Source organism: Podarcis vaucheri (assembly GCF_965113315.1).
Source record: "Podarcis vaucheri genome assembly, chromosome: 18".
NCBI lineage: Eukaryota > Metazoa > Chordata > Lepidosauria > Squamata > Lacertidae > Podarcis > Podarcis vaucheri.
The window spans coordinates 6,128,009-6,155,651 of NC_138756.1; the positions used below are offsets into that span (position 1 = coordinate 6,128,009).

The 27,643-nt window shown below is 50.4% G+C and overlaps 1 protein-coding gene across 5 annotated transcripts in view; it reads left to right on the plus strand.

The window, feature by feature from the left end:
* Positions 1-24,381, plus strand: part of KANK3 (KN motif and ankyrin repeat domains 3) — a 33,862-nt gene extending 9,481 nt beyond the window's left edge. For 2 of the 5 annotated variants that reach the window (XM_082206292.1, XM_082206289.1), the window contains exons 2-11: positions 1,303-1,386; positions 3,538-5,337; positions 6,492-6,591; positions 8,810-9,076; positions 12,153-12,243; positions 14,011-14,230; positions 16,459-16,601; positions 17,914-18,114; positions 22,102-22,201; positions 22,780-24,381. In XM_082206292.1, the coding sequence (XP_082062418.1) occupies positions 1,350-1,386; positions 3,538-5,337; positions 6,492-6,591; positions 8,810-9,076; positions 12,153-12,243; positions 14,011-14,230; positions 16,459-16,601; positions 17,914-18,114; positions 22,102-22,201; positions 22,780-22,808 (2,988 nt within the window). In that variant the 5' untranslated portion in view covers positions 1,303-1,349 and the 3' untranslated portion in view covers positions 22,809-24,381. Of the gene's footprint in view, positions 1-270; positions 579-1,302; positions 1,387-3,537; positions 5,338-6,491; positions 6,592-8,809; positions 9,077-12,152; positions 12,244-14,010; positions 14,231-16,458; positions 16,602-17,913; positions 18,115-22,101; positions 22,202-22,750 lie in introns of those variants that run through there. The other 3 variants (XM_082206291.1, XM_082206293.1, XM_082206290.1) reach the window with 3 other exon arrangements.
* The last annotated feature ends 3,262 nt before the right edge of the window (positions 24,382-27,643 follow it).

Genomic DNA, 27,643 nt, shown 5'->3' on the forward strand with positions numbered 1-27,643 from the left:
TGGCATAGCAACTGGGCAGGGCTCGTGTGGATGTGCTGGGATGCTCAAGGGATTATGGCTGCCCTGTATCAAACCTTCCCCATTTTGTAGTCCTTCCTTCATGGAGTAAAATAAAAGTGGAACAGTGCAAATCCGATGCATGGTTGATTTTCTATGAATTTATAACAGAAGCGCAGCGTATGTAGAGTGTGAGTGTGTGTGAAGTTTGTACAAAATGAATGATGGGGGGGGGGGTTCCTGCTACAGTTCTCTGCACTAAACTAAAAACACTCCACCCTTTGGCCACGTTAAAATAGCTGGACTCTGATTTGCGTCTCGGACGCTTGCGGAAAAAAGCAACAACAAACTGAACATCTGCAGCCGTTTGGGGTGAGCCAGCAATTCAGCCAAGGCAAAAGCTGCAGAGCTGGACTTGCGGGTGTTACTGGGGGATGGGGGGTTTGCTGTCGAGAAAACCCGCACAGTCCTGGGGCAGCAATGAAGCTGTGCTCTGAAAGGCAGGCGTCTAGGATGCGAGCCAGTGCAGAGATGCTGCCAGAAGAGGGGGGGAAGAATGTGTGCTGATCCCAGGCAGGCAAGTCCTAACAAGGAGGGGTTTTTCAATTTATCAGCCTGGAGGCCTGGAAGACGCGTGCTTCTAAATCCCAGGTGGCTTTCTTGTCGCTTCTCTCCCGGGGTGCGCATAGTCTGCACGTTCTCAGAGGCTTGTTGTCGCTCGGGGACAGCCGCAATGGGGGAAGTCCTGACTCTGTGACTTTGCCATATTTGTTGAGAGCAGAGCAAGGGGTTCAGAACTGCTGCTGGGGAAAGCAGCTGGAAGTGGGAAGGGAGACCTCTAGGTGGTGGAGATGGGTTTATAAACTAGGTGGTGCATCTTCTGTGATTCTGCACAATGTGTGTGTGTTGGATGGGTCGGGGACACACACATGAGAATGTTTTATTGGGCTCTGGATTCAGTTTCTTGACAATTTCAGTTGTCAAGTAAGTAGCTAGTCTTCCTTGTTACAGAGATGTGGTTTGGGATCTCAGAAGTCAACAGAGGCTGCCAAGGGCTCATTACCTGTTTTAAGACATATTGTGGTGGGGCAAGCCTAGGAAGTAAACCCCACCAATTCAATGGGGCTTACTTGCAGGTAAGGGTGCACGACATTGCCGCCCATGCAGGGAAACCCAACGCTTGCATACTCCAGTAACTCCCACTGCGTTTAGTGGTGCATCTTTACGCGGCTGCTGCGCAGATATCACAGAAAAATAATATATGAGTCTTAACTCCCAAGTGTTACTCCTCCCCACCTTTTCTAGGTTCCCATTGCCTTCTCAGAAACTTCGGGAGGATCCAGCAGAAGAAAATGGCCCAGTCCGCACACCTGAATCAAAATCTCCCAGGTAATGAGAAATTTGCACTTTATTTCACTCTGCTTGGGTTGCATGCCATGCTAGGCATTCCCAGAGCAGATCCTCTGAAACAAATGGTTCTAAGTTTGTCGTGGCCTTTAACTACAATGGGTCTACTCTTGAGTAGAATTTAGTGGGAGATATCCCATAGGGTGCTAGCTGCCTTCTGCCAAATCATACCATTAATCCATCTAGCTCAGTATATCATCTAGATTCTAGAGTGAGGGCATCTCTGTGGGGGTTTGGAACAGACCTTTCCCTAACCCCGCCTGGGTCTCCTGATGATGGACCCTGGGGTCTTTTGCACGTAAAGAATGTTGAGAATCTCAATCTGTGCTGGTCCCGTGGGCTAACCGAGAGGCGAGGTCTGAGTCCAGTCTGAGGTCGAAGGTGCAGTATGGAGGCAGTCCGTAAAAGTTGAAGCTGGGTGCAGGGCAGGTAGTCAGGCGAGGTCAGGTGCTCCGGCAGGATAGCAGGACAGGGTTCAGGCAGGAACTGACAACCAACGAAGTTGCTCCCGCAACTTGGGACTGAGGCTGGCTGGCTTTTAGCGGCCCTGATCCTCAGGTGACTCGCCTCTCCTGGCCTGGAGGTGAGCCCTCCTCCTGCGGGAACTTAGTTCCCTCCGCCTCTCTGCCCTGAGTCTCTGCAGCTCAGGAGAGGCTGGAGGGTTACCGGACCCAGAGGCCACCTCAGCTTCCCCTGATGGAGCTGAGAGTGGAGCACCTGCAGGCAATGGGTCCTCCATCACCTCAGGAGCCATAGTAGACTCAGCCGATGCCTGCACCTGAGGATCCAGCACAGGTGAGGACCCCAGCCCCGGCTCAGCTGGTTCTGGAGGCGGGGAATCCTGTGCAGGCTGGAATCCCTCGGGTTCAGCCTCCGAATCCGAATCCCAGGCCATCACACGATCTCATAAAATCACGGAGTTCGAAGGGACCCTGAGGATCATCCAGCCCAGGGGTCAGCAAGGTTTACCTCACCTGGGCTGGTTCACTCCCACGGAGATTGCTCCATGCAGACACGATTTCTGGCGTTGCGGAAGCGAATCCCCACTCTGCGCTGCACCAGTTTAGTGCAGCGAGCGGGGACTCGCTGAGTGAGTGACTCGGTTTAAACCAGGCATAGGCAAACTCCGGCCCTCCAGATGTTTGGGACCACAATTCCCATCATCCCTGACCACTGGTCCTGTTAGCTAGGGGTGATGGGAATTGTAGTCCCAAACATCTGGAGGGCCGGGGTTTCCCTATGTCTGGTTAAAACGACCCCCGTGGGCCGCTTGTGGCCCATGGGCTGCAGGTTGCCGACCCCTGATCTAGCCCAACCCACTGAAATGCAGGAATATGCAGTTGCATTAATCAAACCTGCAACCTTGGCATTGCCAGCACCACATTCTCACTTTGTAAAGGACGATTCTGTGATTCCAGGATTCCATATATCTGTCTCTGCAGCCAAGAGGAAGAAGCCTCTCTGGGACACAATGGGGTGGAAGACTTTTATCGCTTTGTGTTTGTGTGTGTGTAAGACTCCACCCCTGGCCAGAGGAAGGAAGCCTGTACATCAAACTACAGGAACCTACAGTTTCCCCTCTGTGGCAAATTGTTATGGAAAAGAATTGGGCTTGGCATTTACAGCCCAATTCTTCATTGAGGGACTCCTAGGTGTCCCCCTAAGTCAGGGGTTATAGGGATGTAGGTGGTGCTGCGGTCTAAACCACTGAGCCTAGGGCTTGCTGATTGGAAGGTTGGCAGTTCAAATCCCCACTACGGGGTGAACTCCCGTTGCTCTGTCCCAGCTCCTGCCAACCTAGCAGTTTGAAAGCAGGCCAGTGCAAGTAGATAAATAGGTACCGCTCCGGCGGGAAGGTAAATGGTGTTTCCATGCGCTGCTCTGCTTCGCCAGAAGCGGCTTAGTCAAGCACTGAGCAACATACACTCAAAGTGAACAAGCAACAAATCGATTTGCGACTGGCCAAGCCCCTCCCCCTGTGGCGGCCATCTTGTTCTGGCAACCACAATATGTTTAGGAAATTCCAAATGGGCACACGGACCTGGAAAACTCTTGTCCTAGGCTGGGCTGAAGAGTTCATACTGCCTTGACGGCTCGTCTTTTGATACATGTTTGTGTCCATCTTGCTTTCAGATCTTGGGGGACCTTTCTTGTACCGCGACCAGGAGGAGGAGGAGGAGGGTGGAGACAAGGCGTCCTACTCGCTGGAGACCCCCTACGGCTTCCTACTGGATCTTGACTTCCTCAAGTACGTCGACGATATCGAGAAAGGCCAAAGCTTCCGGAAGCTTCTGCCGCAGCGCAAGTCTAAGGGGGCCAAGCAGGTCCCTAACTCTTCCCGAGGCCAAACCAGCGGCTGGACTTCAACGGAGTCTCTTTCGTCGACCACCAGCGCGGATCGGAAAGCAGCCTTCTCCCCACGCCACAGGCTGTGGGGTAGTTCCTCCGACATCAAGGAGCCCGTGAGCAAACAGGCCTCGCTCCCCACGTCTCCATCTCCCATCATCCATCTCCTTCCTCCTCCCAAATCGCTGGTGAGGAACACACGAGTGGAAGAAACCTTGCAGGAGACGAGCAAGCGGTTGGAAGAACAGCAGCTGGGTCTGCGGGCAGGGGGACCCTCTGCAGCCATTGGGGTGCCTGGTAGCTCCCCCAGGATCGTGTCTCCTCAAGATCACTCTCTGATGGGGGAAGGCCTTGCAGGCTCCGTCAAGTTAAGCCCCTCCAATTCAGGAAGGAGCACGCCAGCCGCAGCCGTCGGTCCTGCCCACCTCCAACACGTCCGTGAGCAGATGGCCACAGCCCTCAAACAGCTGAAGGAGATGGAGGAACAGGTGAAGACCATCCCCATTCTAGAAAAGGAGGTTTGCAGGTTGAAGGAGGAGAAGGAGCAGCTGCTGGCCGGGCTGTGGGAAAAGCTGGAGATGGACGGAGGCGAGACGTGTGTCTTCAACTTCCCCCCCAAGTCTCCTAATGCAGGGGCTCCCGACGAGGGCAAGCAAGGCTCTCGGGCCGGTGCCGAGGTCGAAAACGACGGCGAGCCTTCAAAAACGAGGACAAGTAAAATCACCGAGTTGAAGAGACTGACGGAGAAACTGTCTGGCTCAGAAAGAGCCAGAAAGACGAGCAGAGGAGCAGCTCTCGCTTCCAAAACCGGAGAGCCCACATGCCGGTCTGTTGGCGTTGGAGAAGAGGTGGACATGAACGAGGTGGTCTTCTACTACCGGTGCCAGAAGCCGAGCCGAGAGGTGGCCGCCGGCCGAGAAGCTGACACCAAGGACGCAGAGGTGTGGGTCATGGAGTCCTTACTCGGGGTTTCGTCGGAGGCCGAGAAGGAAATCCAGTTGCTTCAGCAGACGGTCCAGCATCAACGAGAGGTCATCTCCATGTTGGAGGGACACTTGCAGGAGGCCAGCGATGAGCTCGAGGAGCTGAGGGTGGAAGTTTGCTCGAGGTTGCCAAAGAGTTTGACCAGCAAGGAGACGATGGCCCGGCCGCTGACAGTGGAGGCGAGCATGGAAGCTGCTCCAGCCATGCGGTGTCAAGCTGTGGGCAACCACATTGAAATGGCAGACAAGGCCGTCCACTGCTGTCCGCAAGTGACCAGTGTCGGGGTTGACTGCAGCCCGCAATCTCCAGATCTTGCCCCTGAGCAATGTGGGGGGAAAGCTGCCCAGATTGTTCCGGAGGCGGAAAGCAAAGGGAGGGAGGACGGCAGATCCGCTCCAGGAGAGCCAGACCGCTGTACGGCTACAGACGCATCTCTACCGGAAGATGTAAAACCCGGAAAGCTGCTGGAATGCGGAGTTACTGAAGCATCCCTGCAAACAGAGAGTTTGGGTGTGGATCTGGATTTGCTCCCTCAGTCCGTGACGAGGGACCAGGAGGATGTGTCTGTGCAACGGGATTCTGGAAAAAACCCCACAGGCGCCGGTGAGCCTCCATCGGTTAAACATGGCTCAAAGCCCGAGTCTATTTGCAACCGGCCCGAAATCTGAATGTTCCCATTTCCACTGCTTTTGCATCCAGGCATACCTGGAGCTTGGGCTGGGCTTTATTTATTTATTTCGGACCTCTGAGGATGTGCAAAGCGTGCTTCCCTGCACACTGGGAGACCGCAGCTGGAGATCTGGAGATTTGGGCGGGGCGGGGGAGGCTTCCCTGTATTTTCCAGTAAAGGATCCATTCCGCACCACTCATGCCCTTCAATGTGCTTCAGGGCGGTTCAGTTAATTCTAGTGCATTTCGTCCCTGCCTGGGAAGAACAGCTAGAGGGAAGAGGGGTGTGTTTGTTGTTTAGAAATTATCGTATTTTTTGCTCTATAAGACTCACTTTTTCCCTCCTAAAAAGGGGAAATGTGTGTGCGTCTTATGGAGCAAATGCAGGCTGCACAGCTATCCCAGAAGCCAGAACAGCAAGAGGGATGGCTGCTTTCGCTGCACAGCGATCCCTCTTGCTGTTCTGGCTTCTGAAATTCAGGATATTTTTTCTTGTAACTGTTGAGTGGATTTCTGTTTAACTTTTATATATTATTATTATTTTATACTATTCTAATAATTGTTGAATGTTACTTTTTTGATGTAGGTTGCTTATTTTAAAGTTTTGTTTTATTGTCGCATTTTTGTAGTGCATTAGATTGTTCTAAGACGTACATTTTTTGTTTCTTCAGCTTGTAAACCGCCCTGAGTATTGTAAGATAGAAGGACGGTATACAAATTTAAAATGATGATGATGATGATGAGGGAGCGTTAAGTATAGCCTCGTGGGCAGATCTTTTACCAGGAAGAATTGAGCCATACAATAACTGCGGCTGCCCCTAGGACATAGCTGTCAACTTTCCCCTTTTCTTGTGAGGAATCCTATTCGGAATAAGGGAATTCCCCTTTAAAAAAGGGGAAAGTTGACAGCTATGCGAAGAACCCTTAAGGTTCTCCCACTGGTCTCATGGCTAGATTTCACCCTGCAGCTTAAAAACCACCATTGGGTCTGGAGAGATACAGCCCCTTCTCCACTGCCAGCTGCTCAAAATAAATGAGCTTTTGCCAGTGCCTAAAGAACGTTCCTTCTTCTGCTTCTTCCCCCCCAGGAGCCCTCAAATCCATCATGAAGAAGCGAGGCAGCCCTGCCAAGACGGAGGCAGGGCGTGGGAGGAAAAGCCTCCAGTTCGTGGGCTTTCTGAATGGCGAGTACGAGTCTTTATTGCTTCTTCTCTTTCGGGGGTTTGGGGTTGGGATGGCAGACGAGACCCAGGTGTCTTCGATGCTGAAGTTTCAACTACAGTGGTACCTCGGGTTAAGTACTTAATTCGTTCCGGAGGTCCGTTCTTAACCTGAAACTGTTCTTAACCTGAAGCACCACTTTAGCTAATGGGGCCTCCTGCTGCTGCCGCACCACCGGAGCACGATTCCTGTTTTCATCCTGAAGCAAAGTTCTTAACCTGAAGCACTATTTCTGGGTATGTAACCCGAGGTACCACTGTATTTGGAGCCTGGAGAGATAGCTGTGGGATTATAGCAGAGGTTGGGAATCTATAGCCCTACAGATGTTATTTAGTTAGATAAAGGTAAAGGGATCCCTGACTGTTAAGCCCAGTCGTGGATGACTGTGGGGTTGTGGCGCTCATCTCGCTTTATTGGCCGAGGGAGCCGGCGTTTGTCCGTAGACAGCTTCCGGGTCATGTGGCCAGCATGACTAAGCTGCTTCTGGTGAACCAGAGCAGCGCACGGAAACGCCGTTTACTTCCCGCCGGAGCGGTACCTATTTATCTACTTGCATTTTGACGTGCTTTTGAACTGCTAGGTTGGCAGGAGCAGGGACCGAGCAATGGGAGCTCACCCCGTCATGGGGATTCGAACCGCCGACCTTCTGATCGGCAAGCCCAAGGCTCTGTGGTTTAAAACCACAGCGCCACCCGCGTTTTAACACTGCTTGATGGTGGTGGTTGTTTTAAAAAAAGCCTCAAAGTGGTTCACAAAGAGACTGAGTGAATCCCCAGCCTGTTAAATAATAATAATAATAATAATAATAATAATAATAATAATAATAATAATAATAATAATAATACTTTTATTATTTATACCCTGCCCATTTAACTGGGTGGTGAGATGACAATGAGTGGTCAGAGAAAGGAGACTGGGAGGAGGAGATGTTTGAAGCTGAAGAGGCAACAGGGTTTAGTGAGCAGGAAGAGTCTGTGGCAGAGAGCAGTCCAGAATCAGAGGCAGGAGAGGAAGGGGAACCAGGAGACAGAGAGGAGGCAGGCCCTCTCCCTGGTCTCCCAGAACCCACAGAGGTATGAAGAGGGCAGAGCAGAGACAGACAAGGCGGAGAAGTCTCAGGGTGCTTGGGAAGGACGTGGAGCAGGAGGAGACTTAGCGGTGCGATGCCCTTTAATCCTTGCAACTGCCCCATTGGGGGCAAGACCTGGGAAGAGTTGCTGGGATCACTGGGCCCGAGGTGTTTTGGTTCTTTGACTAAAGAGTTAACTTCACTGACGTCTTGTGGGTTATCACTTACCTGACCCTGGCACCCTCCTTTGACAACAAGTTAGATAAAGTCTGTGGGGTGTGTGGGTGTTAATCTTTCAAGTGTAATAATAATAATAATAATAATAATAATAATAATAATAATAATAATTTATTTGTACCCCACCCATCTGGCTGGGTCTCCCCAGCCACTCTGGGCGGCTTCCAACAAAGATAAAAAATACATTAAAATGTCACACATTAAAAAGCAAGAGAGCGGAATGGGGATTCCAGTGTTCAAGAGCAGTCTACCTCTGATAAGCAGCTGCAATCGCAAGGGATGGTTGCAACCTTTGACTCCTGCTTTGCGGTCTTCCCCGGAACACTTCGCTCAAGCGAGTGGGCTGGGGGATAGAAACGTTGTCGGTATGGTACGGACCCTTGAACCTGCAGGCCTGCACTTATGTTTATTCCTTAATAATAATAATAATAATAATAATAATTCGTTTCCCCAGCCACTCTGGGCGGCTTCCACAAAGACCCAAAATACACTAATATGTCATACATTAAAAACTTCCCTTAAGATGTCTTCTGAATGTCAGGTTGTTTATCTCTTTGACTTCTGGTGGGAGGGCGTTTCACAGGGTGGGCGCCACCACCAAGAAGGCCCTCAGAGCTGGACCTCAGCTTCCGGGCAGAACGATGGGGGTGGAGACGCTCCTTCAGGTATACTGGACCGAGGCCGTTTAGGGCTTTAAAGGTCAGCACCAACACTTTGAATTGTGCTCGGAAACGTACTGATACAGAATGTAGATACCTTTTGAGCAGATTTCCTGCCCTCCGAGGCAGGAAAGCCAGCTGCCAAACACCAGAGTGTCCTTGCCTACAAGTTGCATCCCTCAAGACCCCCGTTTTGATCCCCCACAATCTGTCCTGGCAGGTACGAGAGCACCTCGAGTGAGGAGGAGGAAGAGGAGGAAGAGGAAGAGGAGAGGTCCCTCAGGAAGGGCTCCCCGCTTGGCTTCGGCAGTGACACTCCCAGCACCACCGACGACGACGACTTGCCTTCCCGCGTGGACAGCAGCGGCAGCGATTCAGAGACTCCCGTTTCGGGGGCAGCCCAGGAGGAGGCAAGGCAGAGCCATGATTTGGAGGAAACCAAAGATGCAAACAGCTTGGGAGAAGCTTCCCCAGAAGTGAAGGAGAAGTAAGTCTTAGAATCCAGGACACAACAGCTCCACTTGCTACCGATCTGTTTCGGGGCCTCAGTTAAAAGTGCTGGTTAGGCCCCACAAATCCCTACAAGGTGATCGGAAATACCTTATTCCTTCAGGCGAACCTGCCCTGGGCTCCGAGATCTCCTGGGGAGGCTCTGCTCTCGCCCCCTCCACCCCAACAGGCCCTCTTGGTGGGGACACGAGAGAGGGCCTTCTCGGTGGTGGCTCCTCCCAGACAACTTTGGAACTTCCTGCCTTGAAAAGCCAGACCAGCTTCCACCTTGCTGCTCTTTTGCCACCAGGTGAAGCACCTTCTTCTCCAACCGGCTTTTGGGAGCTGGCTGCTTTTAAGGAAAGGGCTGGTGCCATTCTGTTTTTAATGTAATTGATCTGTATGTTTTTAATAGACTGAGTGAGCAAGCGAGTTTTAATTCTGTCAATGTTTTTCTACGTTTTTAGCTGTTCTGGTTTTTAACCGTAAGCCGCCTTGGAGTTCCTGTCAGGGAAAAATCGAGGCCAAAATAAATATATAACCAGCATCATAACTCCCTACACACAACTGAGAAAGGGGCAGGTGGAGGCATGAGTTTTCTCTTCTGATTTAAGGTCCGTCCACCCCTCAGCTTAATGTAAATTGCAAACCCCTCACACCTCTTTTTTTGTTTTCTGTTTTCTGCTTTTTATTGGTTTTCTTACTTGATGAAGAAACACACACAATAAAATAACCAAAATAATAAAATGGCAACCACAACAACCAAAAGGGAATATATATACAAAAAGCATATATACAACCATAAATCCATAAATTCTTACGTACAGACTTCTGTCACCATATTCTTTAATTCATCATCACCATCTAATTCCAATTGCTTTTCTTCTCTAACAGAATTCCGTCCTCTTCAACGTGGGTGTATTTTGTCTATTTGTTAAACTGCTCCTTTTATCCTTTCTTCATTTCTACTGTTTTCCACATACAATACTTGCAATCCATGTTGTGGTTTGTGAAAATGAATCAAAGCAAATCCAGGTTTTGACTTGGGGACACGGTTTTTTTTTTTTTTTAGATAACCTCTGTAAATTTCCCGTTCCTTTTGGAATTTTTGGTTAGGCAGTCTCCGAATCGCATCCGTCTTTTTTGCCAATTTGAGACATTCAAATAATTTATTTTTTTTGTTGGTACTATTTCACTTTTCCAATTTCTAGCTATTAATATTCTTGCTGCTGTTGTAGCATACAAGAATATTCTCTTTTTTTCTTTCCCTCACGCCTCTTTTAATCCTCTCTCATTCACGCTATCAGGGGCAGACGGGGGTCGTGTGTATCTTCTCAATGATGGGTCTTCAATTTTTGCACCCCGTGTGGGGGAAACCACCCGCACCAGCCAAAATCTGGCACTGATCCTTCAACGAATGCTCTTGTCCACGATTTCTTCTCCCTTAATCCAGGGATGCCCTTGTTAGAATTCCTGATCCATGATTGCAGTCATGGGATTGTTGTCTTTCACATGGCGGTATATGTTTTGACTCCACAGAGTGGGAAGTGACGGAGACAGGATGTTTGTGTTACTGTGTTCCGTGAAGTGGGACTACAGTGGTTTGTTGTTGTTTAGTCGTTTAGTCGTGTCCGCCTCTTCGTGACCCCCTGGACCAGAGCACGCCAGACACTCCTGTCTTCCACTGCTTCCCGCAGTTTGGTCAAACTCATGCTGGTAGCTTCGAGAACACTGTCCCACCATCTCGTCCTCTGTCGTTCCCTTCTCCTTGTGCCCTCCATCTTTCTCAACATCAGAGTCTTTTCCAGGGAGTCTTCTCTTCTCATCAGGTGGCCAAGGTATTGGAGTTTCAGCTTCAGGATCTGTCCTTCCAGTGAGCACTCAGGGCTGATTTCCTTAAGAATGGATAGGTTTGATCATCTTTCAGTCCATGGGACTCTCAAGAGTCTCAGTTTGTTCTGGAGGTCCATTCTTAACCTGAAACTGTTCTTAACCAGAAGCAGCTAATGGGGCCTTCTGCTGCCGCTGCGCCGCCGGAGCCCGATTTCTGTTCTTATCCTGAAGCAAAATTCTTAACCTGAAGCACTATTTCTAGGTTAGCGGAGTGTGTAACCTGAAGTGTATGTAACCTGAAGCGTATGTAACCCGAGGTACCACTGTATTGTCCTTTGTCCTTTTTCTGTCTGATGCTAGAGAGAGAGGGAGCCATGTGACAGTGCCCAGTGTGTGTTTATATGTAAATAAAGTAAAGGTAAAGGGACCCCTGACCGTTAGGTCCAGTCGTGGCTGACACTGGGGTTGCAGTGCTCATCTCACTTTATTGGCCGAGGGAGTCGGCGTACAGCTTCCGGGTCATGTGGCCAGCATGACTAAGCCGCTTCTGGCGAACCAGAGCAGCGCATGGAAACGCCGTTTACCTTCCCACCGGAGCGGTACCTATTTATCTACTTGCACTTTGACTTGCTTTCAAACTGCTAGGTTGGCAGGAGCTGGGACCGAGCAACGGGAGCTCACCCCGTCGCGGGGATTCGAGTCGCCGACTTTCTGATCGGCAAGTCCTAGGCTCTGTGGTTTAACCCGCAGCGCCACCCACGTCCCGTAAATAAAGTAATTAGCCAGAATGCTGAGTTGCTGTTACGCATGATGGGCAAACTCTGCGGATCCCTAAGGGTGCCAATGTCTGTTGGCATCGGTCGCTGTGATGTTCGGGCTGAAAAAGGCTTATGAAGTTCCCAAACAATCGACCAGGAGGGAGAGAACATGCCAGTCGGGCATGTGTCTCTACCAGGGTCCTACTCGAGTGTAGGCTGAGCTCCTGACAGCCCTATGCTTCGAAAATTCCTATAGGAGAGCTACTTCGATCGCGTAGGGAATTATAAAACATGACCGTTGCGAGAAGACTCCATCAGAAGGTGGTGGACTCTCCTTCCTTGGAGGTTTTCAAAGCAGATGATGGATGACCATCTGTCACGGATGCTTCAGCTGAGATTCCTTCATTGCAGGGGGTTGGGCTGGATGACCCCTGGGGGTCCCTTCCAACTCAATGGAAGCTCAAAAGCTGTTTCCTTTGACAGGTTTGAGCTGAGTCCCCGGCTGAGGGACGCTTGTCTCCTGGTGAGGAGCCACCTGGCCAGAGATGGCGCTGCCCAGAAGAGCAAAGAGGTGGTGAGTTGGGGCAGACTGGCCACTCGGAGGGAGCATCGACATTAACATATTATTATTATTATTATTTGCATTAAATAACACAATCACCCTCTGAAGGTGGTTGTGCTGGTCCCGGCGGGAGGTTACTGTGGGGCGAGGTCCAGGACCTGAGTCGAGGGTCGGTAGACAGTGCTCCACGGGCAAAGCGGGGTCCACAGCGAGGAGCCGGGCAAGGACAGGAACTCTGGAGGAATAGGACTGGGTGCTAGCCGAAACAGCTCTTCAACGACGTTGCTCCCGCAACCTGGGACCGGGCTGACTGGCCTTTATCTTCTCTGAGGCCAAGGGCGGTTGCGGCCCCCAGGTGAGCCGCCTCTCCTGACCTTAAGGTGAGCACTCCTCCTGGGAGAGACCAGTTCCCTCCGCCTCTCTGCCCTGAGCCTCTGCAGCTCAGGAGAGGCTGGAGGGTTACTGGACCCAGGGGGAGACTCACTTTCCCCTGACAGGGCTGGGAGAGGCGCACCTGCAGGCAATGGGTCCTCAGTCGCCTCCGGAACCAGAGCGGATTCAGCTGATGCCTGCACCTGAGGACCCAGCACAGGTGAGGACCCTTCAGGCTCATGCCCCAGCCCCGGCTCAGCTGGTTCTGGAGGTGGGGACTCCTGGGCAGGCTGGGATTCCTCCGGTTCAGCCTCTGAATCGGATTCCCAGGCCATCACAGTGGTGTACGGAGCTTCGTAAGGTTTCCAAAAGCTAGTGTGGTGTGGTGGTCAGTGTGCGGGGGCTAGGAGCCGAGTTCGGATCCTCACTCCGCCATTAAGCTCACTGGGTAACCCCTTGGGTGCCATTTGCTGCATCTTTCCAGCTACCTCACAGGGTCGTTGCGAGGATAAAATGGAGAGCGGACAAGCTAGGGATGTCACCTCTCGCCCCTTACAGGAACGGTGGAATGATTTGTTTATTGTCGTTTTAATTAGTTTTAAAGGTAAAGGGACCCCTGAATTAGATCCAGTCGCGGCCAACTCTGGGGTTGGGGCGCTCATCTCGCTTTATTGGCTGAGGGAGCCGGTGTACAGCTTCCGGGTCATGTGGCCAGCATGACTAAGCTACTTCTGGCAAACCAGAGCAGTGCATGGAAACGCCGTTTACCTTCCCGCTGGAGTGGTACCTATTTATCTACTTGCACTTTGACGTGTTTTCGAACCGCTAGGTTGGCAGGAGCTGGGACCGAGCAACGGGAGCTCACCCCGTCATTGCGGTTATTCGAACCGCTGACCTTCTGATCGGCAAGCCCCAAGCTCTGTGGTTTAACCCACAGCGTCACCTGCGTCCCATACTTAGTTTTATACAGCAACAATTAAATTCTGGGTTATATCCAATAGCGCCTGTCAGCTGATTGTGGAATGAGGACCGGATCACTCTTTCTTCTGCATCAAAGCACCCCGCTTACCCAAAAAATGCACCCCTAAAACCTGCTCCAAAGTGTTATGTGGCTGGGGAAACCCATCCAGATGGTCAGGGTAATAATAATAATAATAATAATAATAATAATAATAATAATAATACTGTTATTGGAAGGGAGGGCCTTTTCCGCTTGTATTTTTCAAGGATCGGGGCCACTTATAGCAGTGCGCACTCCCAGAACCCCACACAAGTGTCCAGCCAAGATGGGGGTCCAGATCCGTGCTCAAATGCAAGTCTTGCTGGGCCTAGTCTACCTCGCAGTGTTGCAGCGAGGATTTTTTGGGGGGAAAGGGATCGAAACCGCTCCTCTGTTTTGGCTTCCAGCTTTCCAGCACCGGCCTCCTCCTCCAGGAATGGTTCCGCCTGTCCAGCCAAAAGGCCTCTCTGGCCGGAGAGGTGGCCCAACACCTGATGGCGTTTGCCGAAATCTCCCCTGCGCTGCTGACGCACGTCGTCAACCTCTCCGACGGCAATGGCAACACCGCTCTTCACTACAGCGTCTCGCATTCCAACTTCGACATCGTCCAGCTTTTGCTGGACACAGGTGAGTGGCCCCAAGGTCAGGGGTCACCAACATAGCCCTCCTGCGGCCAGGAATGGAGGAGAAATCCTGTTCCGTTTGCGTTTAAAGGAGAATTAGTCTAATTCATACCTCATTTTTGTAATTATATACAGTGGTGCCTCGCAAGACGAAAAGAATCCGTTCTGTGATTCTCTCCGTCTAGCAGTTTTTTCGTCTTGCGAAGCAAGCCCATTGAAGGATTAGCGGATTAGCGCTATTAGCGGCTTTTAGCGGCTTATCTGCTGATCGGATCAGCTGATAAGCAGCTTAGCGGCTTAGAAAAAGGGGGGGAAGGGAAAAAAACCAGCAGGAACTCGCAAGACATTGTCGTCTTGCGAAGCAAGCCCATAGGAAATTCGTTTTGCGAAGCACCTCCAAAACGGAAAACTCTTTCGTCTAGCGAGTTTTCCGTCTTGCGAGGCATTCGTCTTGCACGGCACCACTGTATATCAAGAGAGAGAGAGTTTCTCTATAAAAGTTGCATTTGTTATTCAACAAAACTAGTGTGACTTCCCACTCACCCAGCATCGATGTTCACAATTCAAATCACACGCAATCGCTCCATCTTATCTAATTTCATCCTCTCTAATGTGTTTCTTGGGACGCTGTGGGTTAAGCCACAGAGCCTAGGACTCGCCAATCAGAAGGTCGGCGGTTCGAATCTCCGTGACGGGGTGAGCTCCCGTTGCTCGGTCCCTGCTCCTGCCCACCTAGCGGTTCAAAAGCACGTCAAGTGCAAGTAGATAAATAGGTACCGCTCCGGCGGGAAGGTAAACGGCGTTTCCATGCACTGCTCTGGTTTGCCAGAAGCGGCTTAGTCCTGCTGGCCACATGACCCGGAAGCTGTACACTGGCTCCCTCAGCCAATAAAGCGAGATGAGCGCCGCAACCCCAGAGTAAGCTGCAACTGGACCTAATGGTCAGGGGTCCCGTTACCTTTTTACCTTAATGTGTTTCTTAATTTATTCTGCCGCTTTCTTACACTTCAAACCCCGCTGGGGTCTTCACATTTATAGGAAATAACTTTTTATATACACTAGAATCTCTGCATATTCCAAGATTTTCACCAACCGTTCTTCCATTTAGGGTGAGTTCTCTCCTCCTCCCATTTCTGAGCATAGAGAATCCCTGCTGCTGTAGTCACATACATAAATGCCGTCGATTTCACCGTTTAGTGTCCCCAGCAGGAAGCATTCTGACCTCTTGGGGGGGGGGAGTCATTTTGAAATTTTTTTTAATTGCATTATATATCATGTTCCCAAAGGCCTTTGCCTTCACACTTCTCAAATCAATGCACAAACTGGAATACAGGCATAACTCTGGAATTTGCACATCTCCAAATTCTGCAACACCATTCTCCAACCCAAGTAATGGGTGTGAAAGTTTACTAGCGTTGTTGTTTAGTTGCCTTAGTCATGCTCGACTCTCCGTGACCCCATGAACCAGAGCATGCCTTGGAAACTCTCACTTTCTTCTCAAAGCTTCTCCTTTTTTATGTCCATGGAGTTTTCTTGGCAAAATACTGGAGTGGATTGCCAGTTCCTTCTCCAGGTGGATCACATTTAGTCTAAACCAGGGCCATGGGTGGCGCTGTGGGTTAAACCACAGAGCCTAGGACTTGCTGATCTGAAGGTCGGCGGTTCGAATCCCCGTGACGGGGTGAGCTCCCGTTGCTCAGTCCCTGCTCCTGCCAACCTAGCAGTTCAAAAGCACACCAGTGCAAGTAGATAAATAGGTACCGCTCCGGCGGGAAGGTAAATGGTGTTTCCGTGCGCTGCTCTGGTTCGCCAGAAGCGGCTTAGTCCTGCTGGCCACATGACCCGGAAGCTGTACACTGGCTCCCTTGGCCAATAAAGCGAGATGAGCACCGCAACTCTAGAGTCGGTCACGACTGGACCTAATGGTCAGGGGTCCCTTTACCTTTACCTAGGGTTAGGCAACCTAAGACCCAGGGGCCGAATGCGGCCTGATCCCCTTCTAAATCTGGCCCGCGAATCAGCATGTTTTTACATGAGTAAAATGTGTCTTTTTATTTAAAACGCATCTCTGGGTTATTTGTGGGGCCTGCCTGGTGTTTTTACATGAACAGAAAGTGTGCTTTTATTTAAAATGCATCTCTGATTCCCGGACCGTCCCCGAGCCGGACTTAAGACAGCCATGAGTAGAGTACTTGCACCAGTTTCTTGCATTTTTTCTCCTCGTCTCCCCAGGGATCTGTAATGTTAACTACCAGAACAAAGCTGGCTACACAGCTCTGATGTTAACTGCACTAGCAACTGTAGAGCAGGAAGAGGAAATGACTGTTGTCCGGAGACTTTTCGGCATGGGGAATGTCAATGCGAAAGCTAGTCAGGTATGTATGGGGTTTTCAGGGAGGGGGGTGGGGAGCAGCAACCAGCCCCTCTGCTATTGGGCAGCAAGGAACTGAGAAGCCTAGGCGGTTGGCGCATGCTCAGAGGCGCACTGGAATACTGCGCATGATCATCATCATTATTGCATCGTATTATTATCATCATATGGTAGCTAGGAAGGGGCAAGCAGAATATAAAATGGAAGAATGGTATAAAGAGGCGTACGATATAGCTATTAGTGATAAATCAACATGTTCCATTAAGGCTAAGATGGGTAATACGCAGGAGAAATGATTTGGAGGAGATATGGAAGGCGTTTGTAAAATTTTTAATGTTAGAAAGGGGTGAAACCATCGCCAGAAGTGTTGAAATTTTGGGAGGCTGGATAGTTACAGTGGAACGGTCTCGGGGGTGGGGTGCGCATTTTTATTCTTATCTATTTGTGATCATTACTTTGTCCAAACAAATTTGGAAATTGGAAAAAGAAAAGAAAAAGATGAAAGGAAAAAGGCCAAAATGTCAGTGGCAATTACCGTATTTTTCGCTCCATAAGACGCACCCTTTTCCTTCCTAAAAAATAAGGGGAAATGTCTGTGCATCTATGGAGCAAATGTGTGGTCCCTGGAGCCAAATTGCCTAGGGGCGAAAAGCAGATCATGCCTTTTATTTTTTTAGAAAGAGGGAAGTGGGTGTTGAAACAAAACCGCTGAGCAGCTGATCGGCAAGCGATCAGGAGGGAGATAAGGGAGGCTAGCGATAAAGGAGGCTGCCTGGGAGCGGGGAGGTAAAAGCCCATGGATCCTCAGGATTTTTGCATAGGGTCACCCCAAATTCACCATCAGATCACATAGCATGTCCATGGCTACAGCCTGCACCAAGAAAACCACGCATCCACTGTTTCGTGGGGCCGCAGTGGTGCAAAAACGTAAAGCACGGATCCACGTGAATCCTCAGGATTTTTGCATTGGGCTACCCCAAACTCACCGTCACACCACATATCATGTCTGCGGCCACAGCATGAACCACAAAAATCATACATCCACTGTTTCGTTCAGAATATTTTTTTCCTCGTTTTTCTCCTCTAAAAAATAGGTGCGTCTTATTTATGCCGTGCACTATTTATACTGTGAATAATTATTACTAGAATAAGAAAGTGCTTTTGGGGTTGAGAATAAAATTAAACAAGATAGGAGGAATCTCACTGGACACCCTGTGCTGCTCATTGGGAAAATCCTGCGTTTGCGCTAACGAAACGGAAGATTTCAGAACGATAAGAAAGTGCTTTTCAACATTTTTTTGCCTGTGTCGCTCCAGGCTGGCCAGACAGCCCTGATGCTTGCTGTCAGCCACGGGAGGCAGGAGATGGTGGAGGCCCTGCTGTCCTGTGGGGCGGACATCAACCTTCAAGATGAAGAGGGCTCCACAGCACTGATGTGCGCCTGCGAACACGGGCGGGCAGGCACCGTCAGGCTGCTGCTGACTCAGCCGGACTGCGACGCTTCCATCGTGGATAATGTAAGTGTTATGTACTGAGTTGAATAGGATCCAAAAGGCAGCAGTCTGATTGCTCCTAGAACTTTTGTTGTTGAGTCGTGTCCGCCTCTTCGTGACCCCCTGGACCAGAGCACGCCAGGCACTCCTGTCTTCCACTGCCTCCTGCAGTTTGGTCAGACTCATCCTGGTAGCTTCGAGAACACTGTCCAACCATCTCGTCCTCTGTCATCCCCTTCTCCTCCATCTTTCCCAACATCAGGGTCTTTTCCAGGGAGTCTTCTCTTCTCATGAGGTGGCCAAAGTCTTGGAGCCTCAGCTTCAAGATCTTCCATACATCACTACTGGGGAAAACCAGAGCTTTTACTATATGGACCTTTGTTGGCAAGGTGATGTCTCTGCTTTTTAAGATGCTGTCTAGGTTTGTCATCACTTTTCTCCCAAGGAGCAGCGTCTTTTAATTTCGTGACTGCTGTCACCATCTGCAGTGATCATGGAGCCCAAGAAAGTAAAATGTCTCACTTCCTCCATTTCTTCCACTTCTATTTGCCAGGAGGTTATGGGACCGGTGGCCATGATCTTCGTTTTTTTAGCTTCAGACCATATTTTGCGCTCTCCTCTTTCACCCTCATTAAAAGGTTCTTTAATTCCTCTTCACTTTCTGCCATCAATGTTGTGTCATCTGCATATCTGAGGTTGTTGATATTTCTTCCAGCAATCTTAATTCCGGCTAGGAGCAGCAGTCTGATTGGTCCTAGAACAACAGGACCCAGAATGCAGCAGTCTGATTGGTCCTAGAACAATAGGATCCAGAATCCTGCAGTCTGATTGGTCCTAGAACAATAGGATTCAGAATGCAGCAGCCTGATTGGTCCTAGAACAATAGGGTCCAGAATGCAGTAGACTGATTGGTCCTAGAACAACAGGACCCAGAATGCAGCAGTCTGATTGGTCCTAGAACAATAGGATCCAGAATGCAGGAGTCTGATTGGTCCTAGAACAATAGGACCCAGAATGCAGCAGCCTGATTGGTCCTAGAACAAAAGGATCCAGAATGCAGCAGTCTGATTGGTCCTAGACAATAGGATTCAGAATGCAGCAGCCTGATTGGTCCTAGAACAATAGGATCCAGAATGCAGCAGCCTGATTGGTCCTAGAACAATAGGGCCCAGAATGCAGCAGTCTGATTGGTCCTAGAACAATAGGATCCAGAATGCAGGAGTCTGATTGGTCCTAGAACAATAGGATTCAGAATGCAGCAGCCTGATTGGTCCTAGAACAATAGGACCCAGAATGCAGCAGTCTGATTGGTCCTAGAACAATAGGATCCAGAATGCAGAAGTCTGATTGGTCCTAGAACAATAGGACCCAGAATGCAGCAGTCTGATTGGTCCTAGAACAATAGGATTCAGAATGCAGCAGTCTGATTGGTCCACAGGAGCCACCCAATCCAGCTCCCGGTGGAAGGGAATCCGCAACCTGATTGACCTACAGGAGAATCCTGGAATTAGCCAATCACGTGGGGCCCATTGTGTAAATCAGTGTTTCCCAACCTTTTTTGGGCAAAGGCACACTTGTTTCATGAAAAAAATCTCGAGGCACACCACCATGCCAGATGGGGAAAGGTCACTTTTTACTTATGTAAAAAAAAAAAAAAAAAATAGTAACAGCATAGAAGGTGATGGTTAGGCTAGCATCCCTCTTCCAAATATGCTAGGTTTTTATTTGCAGGGACTGTTCTACATGGGAAGGGGAAAGGAAAGTTAATAGAAGGAAAGGCGGGTGGGAGAGAAAGAGAAAGAAAGAGGGAAGGAAGGGGGGAAGAGAAGTGGAAAGGAGGGAGACCGAGGCGGGGGAGAAGCGTCTGGAGAGTTGCTCCGAAGTTTGGGGGGCCGCGGGGGTGGGCGCGCGTCCCAGGAGGCGGAGGCCAGCCCGGGCTGGGAGCCGCGCCGCGGCCCGGGGGCGGAAGGCGGACCGCGGCTCCTAGGATGTGGAAAGGGGACGGCGGCGCAGGGGGAGGAGACCCGCACGGCTAGGGCAGCGCGCAGGGGGAGGGGATCGGGCCGGAGGCAGGCGAGGGGGGCCGCGATCCCGCGCGCCGCGAACATGGCCTCCTTCCCCGCGGGCCCCGCCGAGCCCATCGGCCGGGGAGGGCGGCGCGCCCCCGCCGCCGGAGGAGAGCAGTGGCAGGAGGAGGAGGACGAAGGCGCTGCCGAGGAGGCGCGCCAACTTCTGCCAACTTCGGCGCCCGCCCCGTCGCCCCAGGCTCCTCCCGGACGAGAGCCAGAGGACGGCGGCGGAGCAGGAGGAGGAGGATCGGGTTTGGCGACGGCTGCTGCGTCCTCTCCAAGCGCGGGGCTGGCCTCCGCCGCGCCCGATCCTCCACGCTCGCCGCGCTTCTCGGCGGAGCAGGTCTCGTGCGTGTGCGAGGCGCTGCTGCAGGCGGGCGACCCCGGCCGGCTGGGCCGCTTCCTGGGCTCGCTGCTGCCTGACGCCGAGGCGCCGTGCCTGGAGGCGCAGGCGGGCGAGAGCCTGGCCAAGGCGCGCGCGCTGCTGGCCTTCCAGCGCGGCGACTTCGCCGAGCTCTACTGCCTGGTGCAGAGCCGGCGATGGGATGTGGGAGGGAGCTCGCTCGCCGCCCCGCGTGTGCCTATGTGGGGCACGTTACAGCCCCGTGACGTCAGCGCCACGCAGGCAGCCAGGCAGGCAGACGGCGAGAGCCCTGCGCTGGGCGGCCTCTCCTCGCTGCCGCCGCCCCGCCTCTCGCCGCCCGACTCGCCCTCCTCCCTCCCACGGCACACCAGGCAACGTCGCGCGGCACACTAGTGTGCCGCAGAACACCGGTTGGGAAACACTGGTGTAAATAACATATATAAAGCAGACATTCTGGGGGAACTTCCATTCCTCCTCACCACTATGAGCTGAATAAAGAGCATGAAATCCACTCTCGACTCCGAGTATATTTCAGTAAGCAGCTGGGTTGCTCTGCACAGGGAGCTGTGGGTTCCCCCCACTTCAAGCTCCTAGTCCTCATGGTCCCTTTCAATATATTCTTTTAAAAATATTTTTTATTAGTTTTCCATTTAATAATATACAATCATATCATTGGTATTCACTTTGGCTCTTTATTTTTATGAATATATTTTTTTATTAAACCATTTTAACAAAACAAATTATCAAACAAAATAACCAATTACATCCCCCCCACCCCTTAAGGACTTCCCTCAGCTCCCCTCTCTGATTTGTTTGCACATATTATTCTCTGCATGTTAAAAATTGTACATATCAGTGCCTTATCTGTCATATATTCTACTAATAAATTTGTGGATATTTATTCAAAACCTGCGATGGAGTCCAAATCATTTTGTTGTTTTTTTAAGATAGTTTGTAAAAAGTTCCCATTCTTCCTTGAAGTCACGATTGTCCTTCTCACGTAATTTATATGTCAACTTTGCCAACTCCGCATAACTCATCGGTTTTTCTTGCCATTGTTCTTTCGCTGGGGTTTCCTCATTCTTCCGTCCTTGTGCTAACAAGACTCTTGCCGCTGTTGTTGCATACATAAATAAATTCTTCGTTTTTCTTGGCGGGGCTTGTCCTAAAATCCCTAGCAAAAGCGCTTGGAGCCTTTATGCCTGCCCAAAGAGGCTTATGTGCAACAAATAAAAAATGATGCCTCAGAGAAAAAAACCCACACACACAGCACGCAAGGGGAAAGGGACAAGGAGGGAAGAGGAAAACTCAGGCACCCGTTTCTTAAAGAGTTGTTCCCATCATGACCAGCTGGCCCAGTTCAGGGGCTGGGGATTCCTGGTGGAGCCGGGCAACCCCTAAACCTGAAGCAATGAGGTTCTCCTGCTTCCTATCCCTGAGGCGGCCATCTCAAGTGGCAGTTGTGGGGAGAATAGACCTGCCACATTTCGCCCTGTAGGTGGTTCTGTTTCTGTGTAGCTAAACAGGGCATCTTCCAGCCTTGTTTTATGTGTGTTTTGCCTCCCCTCCCGTCTGTAGGAAGGCAACGACGCTGTTTCCATCGCTCTAGAAGCTGGTCATCGTGACATAGCGGCGTTGATATCTACCCGTCTCGCCCAGTCAGCAGCCTGCTCACCTGGTGAGTCAGCCCTGTTCTCCCCGCCGACTTCATAATTTCATTAAATTTTCTGTTTTACAAAAGCTTGTGATTTTGACTGCAACCCAGTCAGATGGGCGGCATGTAAGTAAGTAAATTAGTAAGTAATAATTATTGTTTCAAGGGACACAGGTGGCGCTGTGGGTTAAACCACAGAGCCTAGGGCTTGCCGATCAGAAGGCCGGCGGTTCGAATCCCCGCGATGGGGTGAGCTCCTGTTGCTCGGTCCCTGCTCCTGCCCACCTAGCAGTTTGGAAGCACGTCAAAGTGCAAGTAGATAAATAGGTACCGCTCCAGCGGGAAGGGAAACGGCGTTTCCGTGCGCTGTTCTGGTTCGCCAGAAGCGGCTTAGTCATGTTGGCCACAGGACCCGGAAGCTGAACGCCGGCTCCCTCATCCAGTAAAGCGAGATGAGCACCGCAACCCCAGAGTTGGCCATGACTGGACCTAACGGTCAGGGGTCCTTTACCTTTAATTACTGTTTCAGTAACTGCTGTGCGCCCCCCCCCTTTTGTTTTTTTCTGCATACAGATTGATTTGATTTGATTATATTTCTACAGGACAGGGACAGGAACATTCCCAGCAGTGACATGCTACCTTTGGCGTAATTCACTGACCCAAAAAAACCAAAGAAACACTGCCCTTCCCATCACTTTTTTTTAAAAACAGTCTTGCTTTGGGGCTGTCCAGCCTTGGTTTTCCACATGGAAGGGGCCGCAGGAGTTAAGAATCCACAGCTGTAAAATGCTATGACTGCCAGGAGGAATCTGCCAGTCCTCCCCTGGGTCCCTCCCGAACTTAAAAATGGAAAGCGTAATGCTGGTGGTCAACAAAAGAGGTTTAAAGAGTCTCTCAAGGCAGTCTTAAAAAATGTAGTATAAACACCGGCAACTGGAAAACACTGGCCTGCGAGCGCTCCAGTTGGAGAACAGCCTTTGCCAAAGGTGTCATGGGCTTTGAAGACACTCGAACTCGGGACGCAAGGGCGAAATGTGCTAAGAGGGAGGCGCACTTAGCAAATCCACACCGTGATCAACTCCTGCCTGGAAACCTATGTCCCCACTGTGGAATGACGTGTGGATCCAGAATTGGTCTCCACAGTCACTTACGGACTCATTGTTAAAACTGTGTTTATGGAAGACAATCTTACTCAGCTACGAGGGATCGCCAAAGAAGAAGGTCAACGTGTTTCAGCATTACTTTGGACTGTGTGTGTGTGTGTGTGGGGGGGAGTTCGGTCCATACTTCTTCTTGTTGCCCGTTTTCTGTGAGGAAGGGGGTTTATATGCCGCTTCCTGCAAAATAATCGATATATATGGGACCTGGCATTGCCCGGGAATGTGAAAACCCCCCAGAATATTGTGTTTTTTAGTGTAATTTGTGAGTTTGAACCTGTTACGCCAAAGCCACGTTTTTGTCCACCACCTTGGTTTAAAATGGTGCCTGGTGTCCAAACGCCGACAAAGGCTGCTGTCCGCAGCTCATGAGGCAGCCAAAGCTATGCAAAAGTAAAGGAGAAACAGTTGAAGTGGCGCTGAAGTCAGATTTGGGTCCGCCACCTAGAATCAAAATGGCACCCGGCATTCAAACATTCGATGGCTGCTGCTCAAACCTCAGGATCTGTCATGCCAAGGCTGGTGACAGTTTCTCAAGAGGCGTGGAACCCTAAAGAGGACCGACAGACAACCTACTTTCCAAAATATATAGATGACTCAATTTCAGTTCCCCAACCTGGTGTCCTCTTGCTGTTGTTCGGACTCCCATCAGCCCAGCCATGATTATGGATGATGGGAGTTGTAGAGCGAAATATTGGAAGAGCGCCCCGTTTTCGAAGGCCAAGCTAGCTTAAGAACCCTTCTTGCCATCGTGCCTGTTTCTCAAAAGCAACGGATTTTTAGAGCGGTCGAAACATCCTATGCCCGAAGGCATTTTTCGTATCCAGCGTACCTACCTGCTTTTAGCAACAGACTGTTTCCTCTGTGAAGGACGGAGGTTCTCTGAATCAGAAGTGGCGGCTCTAATCTTTTTATGCTCCAGACTGCTGGTTTTTCTTTTTAAAGAGCCACTCCAAAGATCCAGCGCATCGTTTCATATGCAAAGCTCCTTTTTAAAATAATGTCTTCCAATGTTATTCACCAGAATAAAGAGCCACTATCCCACAACACTTGTCCTTTGCAATTCCAGCAAGCAGGGTTTAAAAAAAAAAAAAGGAGGGGAAAGTTGTAGAATTTTGACGGCATGGTGCAGGAATAGTTAAGCCCTTTTACTGTTAATAAAGTCTTTATTAAAGCTTTTCACCCTGGGAATTGCACCAACCAGCCTCCCCAGTTGTCTCTCAGTCAACATGACCAAGGGTCTAGAAACCAAGCCTTATGAGGAATGGTTGAGGGAACTGGGTGTGTTTCGGTTGGAGAGTCATGTGTAATGTATGATCTAGTTGAATCATAGAATCATAGAGTTGGAAGAGACCACAAGGGCCATCGAGTCCAACCCCCTGCCAAGCAGGAAACACCGTCAGAGCACTCCTGACATATGGTTGTCAAGCCTCTGCTTAAAGACCTCCAAAGCAGGAGACTCCACCACACTCCTTGGCAGCAAATTCCACTGTCAAACAGCTCTTACTGTCAGGAAGTTCTTCCTAATGTTTAGGTGGAATCTTCTTTCTTGTAGTTTGGATCCATTGCTCCGTGTCCGCTTCTCTGGAGCAGCAGAAAACAACCTTTCTCCCTCCTCTAGGTGACATCCTTTTATATATTTGAACATGGCTATCATATCACCCCTTAACCTCCTCTTCTCCAGGCTAAACATGCCCAGCTCCCTTAGCCGTTCCTCATAAGGCATCGTTTCCAGGCCTTTGACCATTTTGGTTGCCCTCCTCTGGACACGTTCCAGTTTGTCAGTGTCCTTCTTGAACTGTGGTGCCCAGAACTGGACACAGTACTCCAGGTGAGGTCTGACCAGAGCAGAATACAGTGGCACTATTACTTCCCTCATCTAGATGCTATACTCCTATTGATGCAGCCCAGAATTGCATTGGCTTTTTTAGCTGCCGCGTCACACTGTTGGCTCATGTCAAGTTTGTGGTCAACCAAGACTCCTAGATCCTTTTCACATGTACTGCTCTCAAGCCAGGTGTCACCCATCTTGTATTTGTGCCTCTCATAGTTGAGATTCCTTCATTGCAGGGGGTTGGACTGGATGACCCTCAGGAGCCCCTTCCAACTCTCTGAGATGCCAGGGATGGACCCTGAAGCCTTCTGCATGCAAAACAGATGCTCTTACATCTGAGCTACAGCCGTTCAACCCAGAAACACCATTGCCCACCTTACATGCCGCAATGCCGGTTTCAAATGTGCAGCCTGACCTTATACGAAAAATGCACCAGCCTCTCTCCACGAAGTTCCTAGCTAAGCAGCTGAGATGCACCCCCTCCCCACCCCATTCCCCGTTGGGAAAGTAAAATGGATCAGTAACAGAACTTTACAGCATCTGAATAACAGAGCAGCTTGGGAAAATCTTCCCAGGCCCCGATGCCTTGACATCAGTCTAAGCAAACACACAAAAACTGTTGTACAGAGAATCTGTTTACACACCCCATCTATATAATGCAGATGACTTCTACCAAAGACTCCTGTGAACTGTAGGGCTGGGAATTATAGGAACTTCTTGTTGTTGTTTAGTCGTGTCCGCCTCTTCGTGACCCCATGGACCTGAGCACGTCAGGCACTTCTGTCTTCCACTGCCTCCCCCAGTTTGGTCAAACTCATGTTAGTAGCTTTGAGAACACTGTCCCACCATCTCATCCTCTGTCGTCCCCTTCTCCTTGTGCCCTCCATCTTTCCCAACATCAGGGTCTTTTCCAAGGAGTCTTCTCTTCTCCTGAGGTGGCCAAAGTATTGGAGCCTCAGCTTCACGATCTGTCCTTCCTGTGAGCACTCAGGGCTGATTTCCTTCAGAATGGAGAGGTTTGGTCTTCTTGCAGTCCATGGGACTCTCCAGAGTCTCCTCCAGCACCAGAATTCAAAAGCATCCATTCTTCAGCGATCAGCCTTCTTTATGGTCCAGCTCTCACTTCCATACATCACTACTGGGAAAACCAGAGCTTTAACTATACAGACCTTTGTTGGCAAGGTGACGTCTCTGCTTTTTAAGATGCTGTATAGGAACTGCATCTTAAAAGGGACGCGGGTGGCGCTGTGGGTAAAAGCCTCAGCGCCTAGGGCTTGCTGATCGAAAGGTCGGCGGTTCGAATCCCCGCGGCGGGGTGCGCTCCCGCTGCTCGGTCCCAGCGCCTGCCAACCTAGCAGTTCGAAAGCACCCCCGGGTGCAAGTAGATAAATAGGTACCGCTTACCAGCGGGAAGGTGAACGGCGTTCCGTGTGCTGCGCTGGTGCTGGCTCGCCAGATGCAGCTTTGTCACGCTGGTCACGTGACCCGGAAGTGTCTCCAAACAGCGCTGGCCCCCGGCCTCTTGAGTGAGATGGGCGCACAACCCTAGAGTCTGTCAAGACTGGCCCGTTCGGGCAGGGGTACCTTTACCTTTACCTTTATAGGAACTGCAGTTCCCAATATTATTGCTATTGGGTGGGGAGGGGAGACACGGGCTTCAGATGTGTAGTGTCTGCACAGAGTCCGGCCACTGTCCAATCTATATCCATGTCATCTGCATGAGGCAGAGAAACTTGTTGATCCCGAGGACTGCATTTCCTCATGGGCAACCTTCCAGAGGCCACAAGTCCCTTGGTGGGCAGAGGTTTCCAATGGCACATTCTAGACAGGCAAAAGTGGTTAGGAATGGAGCATGACCTTGAAAAGATAGAGGGGCCTGGAGAGCTGCAGCCATGCCTCCATGTGTAGACAACAATTGGGAATAGCTGGGCAGGGCTTCAGGCACAGGTCTGCCCCAGTCCTGAAACTGGGACCTTTGACCATCAGGCGCCAAGGAAGAGGATTCAAGCTGTTGCAGTAACCAGCAAAGATACATGAATAAATCAGAGGATACAGGCACACCCACACTATAATCAGTGTCCCATTAATACGATACGATAATCTTAGTCATTGTCCCATACAGAACAATGAAATTGAAAAAAATCAACATAAGACATTCAGAAACCAACCAGCCTGCTAATCCCAACCTGGTTAGCCCCTAAAAACTCTGATACCCCATTTTTAAATACAATATACTCCCATAGAGACTCCTTACACTGCGTTTAAAACCCAAATCGCATTTGGATAGGAACTCTTTCTCAGGCGGCTAGTCCTAGTCTTTATAACCCTGTACCTTCTTCCAGAAGGCAGAAGCTGAGAGAGATCATTTCCGGGGTGCGCACTGTCCTGCGCTATCTCTGCAGCTTTCTTATGGCACCTGGAAGCATAGATTTGATCCATCCCACAAGAAACTTTGGGAACTGTGGTGTTGGAAGG